Source organism: Pongo abelii, chromosome 13 (genome assembly GCF_028885655.2).
Source record: "Pongo abelii isolate AG06213 chromosome 13, NHGRI_mPonAbe1-v2.0_pri, whole genome shotgun sequence".
NCBI classification, from domain to species: Eukaryota; Metazoa; Chordata; class Mammalia; order Primates; family Hominidae; genus Pongo; species Pongo abelii.
The window spans coordinates 113,779,256-113,792,598 of record NC_071998.2 but is presented as its reverse complement, the minus strand read 5'-3'; the positions used below and the strand labels follow the sequence as shown (position 1 = coordinate 113,792,598).

Sequence of the window (13,343 nt, the reverse complement as noted above, 5' to 3'; positions counted from 1 at the left end):
GGACCAGAGTTAGCCTCCGAATTCTGTGGTCCTAAACGTCACTGACATCGGAGAAAAAAGTTATGAACCTGGAGCTTACTCTTCTCAATTTACAGGCTTCAGAAATGGAGAGGTAACAAGTCTATTCTACCCACCAGAGAGAGGACCCAAGGGGACAGGGCACCAAGCTCATGGTTACAGACTTGCATTAAACATGCATTAATTGCTCAGTTTTCCTCCTACTCTCACCAGGACAGATGCCCTCGGGCAGTGGTCTCTAAACTTGGATGTTCATCAAAATCACCTGGGGAGCTTGTTAAAGATCAGGTCCCAGCTCCACCTCCAGAGATATTCATTCAAGAGATCTGGGGCCAGAAAATTCTGAGGCAAGTGGCTCTAAGGGCAGACTGCAAGGAATCTCTGTCCTTAGGAAGAGTGTCAGGCCCTGTGAATTTAAGTCCAAAAAGAGATGGGGAAAGACCTCCCCTGCCAGATTCTGGTTTCCCCTGGTTAAGTGTTAGGTTGAGATGTCTATAGAGATTTTTCTCTCAAATGAAAATTCTTTTTTGGTTTGCTGTTTATAAAACGAATTCCTCTTTATGATGGAAATACAAATAATATAAACATAAAAACAAAGGAGAAAGTCAAAGTATCTTACCCTTTCATTATTCATTTTTTATACTCCTAAGAAGGCATTTTCACTATTCACAATAGCAAAGACATGGAATCAACTTAAGTGTTTATCAATGGTGCACTGGATAAAGAAAATGTAGTACACCATGGACTACTATGAAGCCATCAAAAAGAATGAAATCATGTCCTTTGCAGGAACATGGATGCAACTGGAGGCCATTATCCTAAGCAAATTAACACAGAAACAGAAAACCAAATACTGCATGTTCTCACTTATAAGTGGGAGCTAAACATTAGGTACACGTGGACATAAAGATGGGAGCAATAGATACTGAAGACTACTAGAAAAAGGTCGAAAAACCAACTATTGGGTACTACGCTCACTATCTGGGTGATGATATTTGTAGCCCAAACCTCAGCACCATGCAATATACCCATGTAACAAACCTGGACACGCACTCCACGAATGTCAAACAAAAGTTAAAATTAAAAAATAATAATAAAATGAAAAAGAAAATGACTTATTCATAAACATGTCTGTTTACATAATGGGATTTATTTTATAGTACTTTATAGCTTTCATTTTCTGTGATAATTTATTGTCACCATGTTTGCATTTCTATGTCTATGCACATCTATACATACATATCTACTTAAGATTTTTTATTTTATTCACTGTGAAATTTTATTAAAGACTATGAAATGCCTTAAAATCGTCTCTTTTGTGAGCTGTCTGATCAAGGCTACTTTAATATCTTCAAAATACTTTATCAAAAAATGATAAAAATACCATTTTTAATGTGCTGCATTGTCTTAATTCCTTAGTGTCTGTGGCTTGCCCTTTTGAAAAGAGGAGAGACAACTGTGAAAATGCTTGTGAATCATAAGTGGGAGTTGAATGATGACAGCACATGGACCCAGGGAGGGGAACATCACACACCAGGGCCTGTCGGGGGGTGGGGAGCAAGGGGAGGGACAGCATTAGGACAAATATCTAATACATGCGGGGCTTAAAACCAGATGACAGGTTGATACGTGCAGCAAATCACCATGGTACATGTATACCTATGTAACAAACCTGCACATTCAGCACATGTATCCCAGAACTTAAAATACAATTTTAAAAAAATGCTTGTGAAAATACATGAACACTGGAAGTTCAGGTTGAACTCTGTGGAAATACAGGCAACAATGCCAGATTGTTTTCACCCACCCAAAGCCTAGGTGAAAGGTTATGGAATGAAATTAGCTGAATAACAGGAAGTTGCTACTGCAATATTCCACACATAGATCAAATATCAAACTCCTTCAAAACGCACAAGGATTTCTATCCTCGCATCTCAGACTCCAGTTTAAGCCATCACCAATGACACCCAGTTACTGCTTACAGAGTAATTAGCCTTATCTTTATGTATAAAATTGAGTAAACATATTGCATTTTGCATAGAGCCAATGTGACAAAAAGAGTGGATATAAAGACTGAGGTAAAAATAACAATAATATGGACTGGATCCACAACAAATGCTATTTTATGGGATATGTCAAAAAACATGGCAAACTAAGTGAGCCATTTATAAATGAATGACACCATTTAACATAAAATTGTTCAATATTCTGCCAAGAACTCGTGTCCCTTTGTGGGGTTATAGTTTTTCTGAAATCATCTAGTGTTTTCTAACCAATATACAATTTAATGTGCATCATGTGTGAAATAATTGTTTCAGTTAGTTCAGAAATATGAAAATATGTTGTTAGAGTTATTATAGATCACGTGAACCTGCCCCAATCTTTCAAGGAAAATCAGAGCATTTTGAGTGACATTAGAAAAGTTACACGGTACACCGAAATTCCACGAGGCTTAATGGAAACAAGAAGTCACAGATGGACACTGGATGTAATTTTTTTCCAAACTTTGGCTTCATTTTCATTACATATATAGGTTGGCGTGATGATACAAACCATGAGATGGAGTAGCTGGGTATTTCTATATTATATACAAATGAGATAATTTAGAGATTGGGGAGAGGAATTTACCACAGCTAGAGTTAATCCAAAAATATCAACATGAATCACTGATTTCTCTATTACTGAAATAACTCAAGGTGTCTCTTGTTTCATTCCATCTACTACTAGAATTCAGGAGAGGTGTTATAAATGTGTGTCCCACAACTTCCAAGATTTAGTGAACATTCTACAGCATCGTTTCATGTGGCAGCTTCTTAGGAATGCAAATTCTTAGACCTCACCCAAAATTCTACTAAATCATAATTTGTAGTGGTAGATCAAAGGAATCTGAGTTTTGACAATCTTTCCAGAAATTCTCATGTACCCTAACATTTGAGAAGCATTACTTTTCATTCTTCATTTGGAAGACAAGACTATCCCTCATGAAAGACAGTCAGTGCTGAATCTAGTGTGGCACCTTTAGGAAAATGATGCTTTCCAAGAGTTAGCACTTGAATTTGGTTATATTTCCAAGGAGAGTGGTATGAAGCACTACTTCACTAATGATACCACTCAGTCTACATTATAGAGAATAGTAAAATAATACAGCTAATTCTTTCAATTCTATGTTGTGTTAAAGCCTGGGATTATAGGCCAAAAATATATATGTCTCCAAACATCTCCTCAAATAAGGGATAATAAAACTGTATATCATTGCATTATTATGTCCCTTCTCCAAGTTGCAGAAATAAATAATAAAATTAATTTAGCATTCACTGATCAAAAACTATTTATAAAGAATAACATTGTTAATAAGAGAATGGAATTCTGGTCAACAAATATTTACCAATTACATTCAACATGTTGACATTTGTCTTAGGGCTTCAGGACATAAAAGGTTTTGCGACATATTCAAATGGAAAATCAAATACATGAGATAAACCAAAATGAGATTCTAATTTTTAAAAAAGTCAGATGTCACCAAGAGAAAAATGTTGCTCTACTGAAGAGTTTCCCAAGGGCCTCTTTCATGTCCCTGTTCCTAAGGCTGTAGATAAAGGGGTTCAACATGGGTGTGACCACCGTGTACATGAGAGCCACAATGACATCCTTGTCAATAGAACTGCTTACAGTTGGGAAAAGGTACTGGCCAAATATTGACCCATAATAGAGAGACACCACAGAGAGATGGGAGCCACACGTGGACAATGCTTTGTGGATCCCTTTGGTTGAAGGGACCCTCAGGATGGTGGCCCCAATGTAGCCATATGATACCAGGATACACATGAATGGCAGGGTAATGACCACCACCCCCACTGTGAACATGACCAGCTCATTGAGGAAGATATCTGAGCAGGACAGCTTGAGCAGGGCAGCAAGGTCACAGAAGACGTGGGGGATGGTGTTCGCAGCACAGAAAGACAGCCGGGTCAGGAGAAGGGTGTGAGAGAGGGAGCTGGCACAAGACAGAATCCAAGATACAGCCACTAAGAAGACACAGAGCTCTTCCCTCATGATGACAGTGTAGTGGAGAGGGTGACATATGGCAACATATCGGTCACATGCCATTAATGTAATAAGGAAGCTGTCCAGGTCAGTAAAAAATATAAAAAAATACATCTGAGAAATGCATTCCTCATAGAGGATTGATTTGTACTTAGTCCGCATGTCCATCAGCATCTTAGGGACAGTGACAGATGAAAAGGAGATGTCAGTGAGGGCCAAGTAGCTGAGGAAGAAGTACATAGGGGTGTGAAGGTGAGAGTCCAGCCGGATGAGCAGGATGATGAGCAGGTTCCCCAGCACCGTGGTCAGGTACATGCCCAGGAACAGGGCGAAGAACACAGCCTGCTGCTCTGGCCGGATGGGGAGGCCCAGGAGGAGGAACTCGGACACGCTGCTCTGGTTCTCAGGGCTCATACTCCTTTGCCCTCTGATGGAGATGAAGAATGCTTGAGAATATTAGAGGCTCTGAAATTATCATTTTTAGCAGTCATATTAAAAGATGTACGTTTTAACATAGACAGAGGGAGAGGAACAACACACACTGGGACCTATTGGGGGTCTGTGGGGAGGAAGAGCATCAGAAAAAATATATAATGCATTCTGGGCTTAATGCCTAGGCGATGGGATGATAGGTACAGCAAACCACCATGGCACAGGTTTACCTATGTAACAAACCTGCACATCCTGCACATGTACCCCAGAACTTAAAAATACATATATATGTATTTTTATAAATATATATATTTATTATATAATATTTATTATATAAAATTTACTATATATTTATTATATAAAATTTATTATATAATATATAATAATATATATATTTTATTATATATAAACATATACATATGTTTATATAAATAAAACATATACATATGTTTATATAAATAAAACATACATATGTTTATATAAATAAAACATATGTATGTTTTATTTCAGAAAGTGCAAAATTTAACCTGCTTCTCATATTTTTCCTTATATGTTATGTAAGAAAACTAGAAAAAAGTATTGAGGCAAATGTTACTGAGAGTCAGCATTTCTTGGTTCTATAACAAAACAGAAATCTTGCACCTGTGAGACTGAGGACTAGGCTGTGGAGAAAGGTGTTTCAGCCAAGTTACTGCTCCCAAAAGTTAATGTGGCGAGTATTCCAAGCCATCAATCATGGTACAGCAACCATTAGAAGATCTGAGTTCACCAGCCATTGTTAAATTTCAGATGAGAGGTGGCCTTTGCAAATAAAAGTATGTAAAGAATAGTATTCCTAATTTAAGTTCTGGGGTACATGTGCAGGACGTGCAGGTTTGTTACACAGGTAAACGTGTGCCGTGGTGGTTTGCTGCATCTATCAACCCATCACCTAGGTATTACGCCCCACATGCATTAGCTATTTATCCTGATGCTTTTCCTCCCGCACCCGCCCCGACAGGCCCCAGTGTGTGTTGTTCCCCTCCCTGTGTCCATGTGTTCTCATTAGAACAGTTATCATTATGCATACATTTTTATTTGTTTCAATTATGTAGAGAGTTCCTAAGAAATTATGGATTGTATCAATTCATTTTCTCTACTTCAGTCTTGGAGATCTTTTTTTAGACTACCTTTCAACATGACTTCCCTGTCTAAAAATTCTCAAAGGATTCCCATTGACCTTTAAGACTAGAGTGTAACAACCTTAATATGGCTTAAAGGCCCTGCAAAACCTGCATCTCTCCTACATTTCCCATTTCTTTCTTGCCCTCCCTTTCCTCTCACCCTTGCCAACCTCTCTGTTCCAACCTTGTGGGAAGGCACATTTCCATTTAATGTCATTTAGACTTCTTCCCCTTGGTGGTTGTGGATTTCTTGTGATTCCCTGGCATGCTGAGAAAGTAAAGACCAGACTGGCTATGAGAAAATATTTTAGGGAAATTTATTTATGCTTTATTGTCAACTGTCAACACAAAGCAGTTTAAGTGACATTATCTTAAATTATATTCAAAGTATGCATTTTCTAGTTCTTTTCCAATCCAGTCTCCCTTTCCTCCCTAGGCAATAACACTCATCCCATAACAAACTGTGAAGGCTATTATCAAAAGATGGCAAAAGAAGTGAGATTTTGGGTGTACTCCAAGTTTTCAGCTCCCTCTTGGGTACTCCTGTCATCTTAAAACACGACACCTGCTAGTCAGCTGTGGTAAGCAGAATAAGAACCCCCAAAGATGTCCACATCCTAATCTCCAGAACCTGTAAATCTGCGGTGGTGCATTCCAAGGGGGGATTAAGGTTGTAGATGGAATTAAGGTTGCCAATCAGCTGACTTTAAAATGGGGAGCTTATCCTGGATTATCTGGGTTGGCCCAATGTGATAATGAGTCCCTTAAATGTGGAAGAAGACATAGAAGAGTCAGAATCAGAGAGGTATTCGAAGATGTTATGTTGTTGGCTCAGAGGATGAAGGAAGGGGCCATGAGATAAGGAATGCAAGTGGCCTCTACAAGCTAGAAAAAAGCAAGAAAACAAGATTATGCTCTACAACCTCTCGAAGAAATGCCAGCCTCTTCAGTTTTAACCCAGTGATACCCATTTTAGACTTCTGACCTCCAGAACTGTGATACAATAACATTTGTGAGGTTTTTCTAAAGCACTAAGCTTGTGGTAATTTGTTAAAGCAGTAATAGAAAACTGATACATCAGCATTGGAAAGACTTCAGGTATATCCAAATATTCTGGTTATCTAGGGACCAGAATGCAACAAAATTCATGTGTCCCTCCCCAACTTCCATCTTGCATCCAACAAAACAAAGCAATCACTCAGCAGAGCTAATCCTTACCTAACCAGTAGGGAAATAAGGCTGCTATCTCATTGGAAGCATTTGTCACTAATCATAAATGAGACTCTATGCCATCCCTCGCCTACAAATTTCAATATTCCTTTAATAAGGAATATTCCTTTAACAAGAAAAGGCAGAGAGTTAGAGAGGGCTCTTATCCATCCAATGGGCTTCTGGCCTAGAGCAAAAATTCAGCAGAAGACAAGTCGGTGGCAGGTTTCAAATCTTTCAGTTTTTAAATCTAGCTATACAGACCTCATCCTAACTCCTTAAAGACATCCCCACCCTAACATACATATTGAGGTCAGTAAACACAGTGTTCAAAGTGTGCTAGGCTCAAGCATCTTCCTTTTCCTAATCTTCTCCTTCTCCTCCTCCTCCTCCTCCTTCTTCCCCTTCTCCTTCTTCTCCTTCTCCTTCCTCTCTCTCTCTCTCTCTCCCGCTCACTCTCCCTCCCTCCCTCCCTCTCTGCCCTCTACCCCCACTTTGAAGGCAATGTGAGACTAGAGAAAAAGCCACAGATTTTGGAATAAGATAGGCTTGGTCATCATAAAACTTTGATTGTGGCATTTTTGTCCATAGCAGGTCTCTTAACTCTTGCGAATCTCAGGAAGATGAAGATCTTTAAACAGGATGCAGTTATACCCCATAAGGTTACTGTAAGATGAGGTGAGATGACATATTTGAAACCCCTAGTACATTTGCTTGCATAGTGCTCAGCAAATATTGGTTTCCCTCCTGCCACAATTAAAGACAAAATGCAAATCTACCCAGAGAGGAGCCAGAGGAATTTACGTCCTTTTACACACAGGAGAAAATTATTCATATCAATTCCTTTGCTGGATTCTGGGTGTGGATTCCTTAGACAACGTTGTGGAATTGAGTATACAAACTGCTGGCAAACCAAGAGCACAAACATAGAACACATATGAGCACAGGGGGAAAATGATCATTCTACTGCTGGAGCTCTCATTCAGACAAGTGAGAAACAGGCACTACTTACCAGGGAGGGAAAACAAAAGGGAAATTCAGGAGAGAGACTTGTTCTCACATAAGTAGCTTATATTCTGATGCCCAGCAGCTGAATGCAATGCCTTGGTGTAGACTGTATTTGGGGATAAGCTGGATAATTTATAAGGCAGCCAAGTGCCAGTCCCTCAGCAGCCTACCAAGACTCAAAGCCAATGGCAAGAGGATAACTGAGTGTTCAGCAAGATATAAAGAGATGACTTTAATCCCAGCCTCCTAAGTATTTTCCTCTTTAATGACCCTTTTTAACTCCATTCTTCTTTTCGTCTTCAGGTGCCCTCTGATTGCTTCAAAGGCCATGATTTATCTGACAGTTCTGACACAGGCAAACATCAGGAACTAAACAAGTGACTCCTTTGGAAAGACATTTGTCCCTATAAGGCACATGCATTCGTTCAACAACCAGACCCTTGAAACCTACCACAGATAAGGCATCATATTAGTGTTGTCCTAACTAAACAGAGAGGAATACGCTTGTCATCAAAGAAAAATTATCCCAAATGTTGGCAGTTGAATAATTTTTATAGCCAATGAAGGACACATTTTGTAAGTGTAGGAGGCCTTCCCAAAATTCCTGATTTAAACACCAAAACAACTTTGGAATGCTTGGATTCTGTGCTGTTTAGATCTGGTTTTCTATGTCAGGATCCAAGGCAGAAAAATATTCCTCCAGTATGTCAGTCTCTCTCTTCGTTCATCTGTTTCTCCTTTTGCCCCTTTCTCTCAACCTGTCTTTGTCTGCCACTCAATATCTCTCTGTTCCTTCCTTCTCTCTCTTCCTCTCTCTGTGTGTGTCTTTTTACATTCTATCTCTTCTCCCCATGCCAACTGCTGCCTTCTGTTTCTTCCTCATCTATATCCACTTATAAACTCATCTATTGCTGAGAGGAAAAAAATACCCATTCCATCCCCAATGCTTACCTTCCCTGCATTTATGATCCAATGTTTGGTGGATAAGTGTGTCCTAAAGTTCTCATTATGGGACCTAAAAACCAGCTTCCAAGATCCTAGACATTTCTCAGGCATCAAGAAGAAAAGCTACAAGTGTAAACTCATTCCTGTTTACAGTCCCAGAGCTGTGAATCGAAGAGCTTAACTAAGGAGAAAACTCTAGGGAGTAGGAGATCGAACTGGTAATCTCCAGTTAAAGATATCCATAAAACACTGATTAATTTTCCAATTTTCCCCTTGATTCCACTGGGAAAGGTATTCTGTGGGAGGATATTTGTCCTGGGAACCTTAGAGGGTGAGTACACAAAGAAAAGATCTCAGAGTACCCTCAGTCTCTCTTCTGTTCTACTCTCTGTTTTTCCAGTCTTAATCACACTTTGGATAAATCCCAGGGAGGTTAAAAAAAAAATACTGACTCCAACCATGTTTAAATAGAAATCCATGTGACTGCTGGGCTCTGGGAATTTAGGTAGAACCATATCCCGTTCAAAGGGATCTTATTGAGTCCTACTCACCAGGCAGCCCAAAGGAAATGACTTGTGTTTCTTCTCTCTGGTGAACATGAGGAAATACAAAAGGAGAAGAGGCAGAGATAATCATCTTTTTTGAGGTTTTATTGTTTTGTTGACAAACTTAGGTATGGTTATATCAAATAAAAATAGTTTTCAAGGAAGAAATGAAACAAGGAGAGAAGGAAAAGAAGGGAAAGAAAACTAAATGAACAAAAACAAAAGAAAACAAACATGCAAATAGAAAAAAAAACAAGTTGACACACAAAATCTAGAAAAAAATGACTCAAGATTGAAAAGCTTCAGGTTCTCTGAAATTGATCTTTTCAGGAAAATGGTCATTTATCATGCCAGTCGTGATTCTTAGGGGTGAGATATATAGGTATATAGGACAAATAAAGAAGTATTTATAGCTTGATATAATAATGCTTGAGGATTTATTTTGGCCTCTTTCATATCTAGGTCTAAGACATCATAGATACAGCAAAGTTTATGCTATGGTTTGAATGTCTGTCCCCTTCAAAACTCATGTTAAAACTTAATCCCCAATGTGTCAGCATTGAGAGGTGGGCCCTTTAAGAGGTGATTGGGTCTTGAGGGCTCTGCCCTTATGAATGGATTTATCCATTCATAGATTAATGGGTTAATTGATTAATAGGTTATCATGACAGCGGGACTGGTAGCTTTGTAAGAAGAGAAAGAGAAACCTGAGCTAATATACTCAGCCCCCTTATTATGTGATGCCCTGAACTGCCTCAGGACTCTGTAGAGTCCTCACCAGCAAGAAGGTCCTCACAAGATGCAGCCTCTTGACCTTAGACTTAGTCTCCAGAATTGCAAGAAATAAATTCTTTTTCTTTATAAATTACTTAGTCTCAGGTATTCAGTTATAACAACAGATAACAGACTGAGAGAGCTTATATGTGGGCAGCTTCTTTCTAGGTGTGATGACCCTGTATTTACTACCATAACTTTATATAACTTGGACCAGAAGGACTTGGAGACTCTGTCAACTCAGTATCATTGAAGTCCAACAGCATTCTAGGCAAAACCCAGGGAAGACGGTTAAAAGAATATTGGCCAGTAGCAGCTTTGCAAACTCAAAGTGGGCTGTAAGATAGTTTAGCTACAGGAACTGGATGCTCTGGGAAGGACACGCCAGACACTTGGTGCACTCGGAAGGGCAACTCCATTGTATGGCAAGTGGGCAGATGAATAGACAGAGTCAGTTACAGGATGCAGGGAGCTCAGATGCCAGATACAGGAAGCTATGAAAGCAAGCAGTATAGACAGCGTAGACTGTAAGGCAAAGACAAAGGTACCTGTGGTGGGTTTGGACAGATTGAAATACAATAGATCAGATGGAGACACCTTGGACTAAAGTCTGACACATTACAGACAGAGAAATGACATGTATGTGGTCACAAGGGAACTTAAAGTAGGACTGGTGAAAAACATGATTCTCACTGGAAAGCAAAGGACAAGTTATTACATCTCACACCTCTTACCACTAAGAAAAAAGCACAGCATTTGGTAAGCCTCTTCATATTTTGAAGACAGCACACATCACATTTGTAATACTCCTCTGACCAATTTATCAAATGACTAGATAAACTTCCAGCTTTAAGTAAGCTCCAGAACAAGATAAGATTCTGCAGCTGGTTCAGACAGTGGTACAAGGGACCATGCTAATTGGATCATCTGAATGGGCAGAACTCATGGTGGTAGAGGTATCCGTGGTAGATAATGGCATTATATGAAGCCTCTGGTAAACTCCAATAGAAGAGTTGCAAAGCAGTGTTTCTGGAGCCAGGAACTGCTAGGGAGCTACTGGGCTTTAGCAGAGCAGAGTGCCTAACCATGGGACATCCAGTGACAGAACCTGAGAATTGTCAGGCACAAAAAGTTGTAAGGTCAGATAGACACAGCAGCAAATTTGGCATGGGGCCTTAGTAGGTCTGGAGAGCAAAAGTAAACTTCAGAAACAGGTAGCCTGGACCCCCAGATCATCTAACTAAGTTGTATTGAAGTCTATCCCTCAGCCCTTACCTATGGCCTCATGAGGATTTCCATACAACTAATTGAAAAAGAGAAAAAAAGTCCTGGGCTTGGTTCATAGACGGATTGGCCAGTTCAGACCTGATCAGCATGGCTCTAAACAACTGTGATCAAGGGAAATACTCCCTGCTCAAAAAGTTCTTGTGCAGTATACCTGGTCACATTTTGTGTAAATGGCCTGAGGTAAAGATATGCATGGATTCTTTGCTGTTGGTGAATGACTTAGTTGTTTGTCAGTGGCCTGGAGGGAGTAAGAGTGGAAGTTCAGAGATAGAGTATTTTTGAAAAATAAAGTGGATGAACCTATGAGACTAGACACAAAGTACATAGGTTTTTATATCTTATGTCAATGCCTACCAGAGAGCATCCATTTCAGAGAAGACACTGAACAAAAAGATTAATATAATTATTTATCCAGTGGTGGTTAACCACATTCTGTCCTTCACCAGTGTGGTGTACAATGGATCCATCAGTAAAGTTCCTATGGCAGTGGAGGTAGAGGCTATGCATGAGTCCAACAGCATGGACTTCCTCTCACCATGGATGATCTAGCTACTGCCACTGCTGAATGTTTAACCTAATAGCAGCTCAGACAGATGCTGAGCCCTCAATATGTTGTTATTCTTCTGGGGGACCAAATGGTTACTGGGACAAGTTAATTACATTCAACACCTTTCAGACCTGAGTGCAATGATTCATTTTCACTGGGATTTTCAGATACTCTTGTTTTGGATTTTCCTTTCCCTCCACCATGCCTTAGCCACTACCACTATTCAAGATCTCATTTATCATTGTATCTCACATGACATCATCTCACATTGTGAAGGAGGTGGTACAATGCATATACAGCTATAAAGCTCTTTGCTCCTATCATATACCACATCACTTAAATTGATTTGATAGAATATTGGAATGTCCTCTTAAAAAATCAACTAACACAACCACCTGTAGATGATCTCCTGGAGGGTTGGAATGCTATTCTTCAAGATGCAATATGTTCTTTGAACCAATGACCATTATAAGGTATTAGGTCCTCCATAAGAAGAATGCATTTAGACGAGGAACTGAAAGGTGGAAGGAGTAGCCCCTCTTACCAAACTTCCTGATGACTGTCTTGGAGGCATTTATGCTTCTGGTATCTTGAACGTTTTGCTCTGCTGAACTGGAATTCCAGATCCTGGATACTCCTACCAGGAAACACAGTAAAGATTCCACTAAGCCTAAAGATATGGTTACTGCTTAATCACTTGAATTCCTCCTGTTAGTAGACCTGCAGAAAAAAAAAAAGTACTATGTTGGCAGGTTACTTGACCCTAACTTATCATGAGAAGGTTCTGCTACATAATGAAGGCAGAGAAACATCTGGAATTTTGGGGATTCACTGGAACACTTTTTGGTGTTTTCATGCCCATTGGCTGCTCTTGCAGCAACCACAATCTTCCAAGGCCTCAGCATCCTCACAGATGAAGGTCTGCGTGATCCCTCCAGACAAGCATCCTGGAACAAGGTATGTGTTCTAATGAACAAAGTAAGGGGAATCTAGGATGGATGGTGGAGAAGTGAGATGGTGAATTTAAGTTGCAGACTTAAGACCAACTGAAGCAGTATAAATTGCATTACACCCATCTAATTCTCTAGTGATTTTTTTTTTTTTAAGAAAATTAGGTTGGCCACCATCTGGAAGAATCTGTAATAAGACATGAATGGATCTGAACAATGCAGGACGTGAATGTCACAGACTCTGAGAACTCCCCACTCATAACGGTTTACCTTACTGCTTCAGTGCATTCTGTCCAGAGCTTCAACTATCAGTATTTTTATTTCCTTTCTTAAGGGTTTTCTCTGGCCACTGGAGTCCAGTTTGTTTACACAGATAGCAAGCTAAAAGTGCTGGAGAATTTGTTCTGTCTATCCACCACTA

At 39.6% G+C, this 13,343-nt stretch overlaps 1 protein-coding gene across 8 annotated transcripts in view; it reads right to left on the bottom strand.

Moving 5' to 3' along the window:
* Window positions 1-2,234: 2,234 nt before the first annotated feature.
* The window catches only part of LOC134759798 (olfactory receptor 1J2), a 44,530-nt gene continuing 33,421 nt past the window's right edge, over window positions 2,235-13,343 (bottom strand). For 5 of the 8 annotated variants that reach the window (XM_063714408.1, XM_063714406.1, XM_063714413.1 and 2 more), the window contains 2 exons: window positions 12,517-12,692; window positions 3,440-4,489 (listed from right to left, as the gene is read on the bottom strand). In XM_063714408.1, the coding sequence (XP_063570478.1) occupies window positions 3,535-4,476 (942 nt within the window). In that variant the 5' untranslated portion in view covers window positions 4,477-4,489; window positions 12,517-12,692 and the 3' untranslated portion in view covers window positions 3,440-3,534. Of the gene's footprint in view, window positions 4,490-12,516; window positions 12,693-13,343 lie in introns of all 8 variants that reach the window. The other 3 variants (XM_063714409.1, XM_063714411.1, XM_063714407.1) reach the window with 2 other exon arrangements.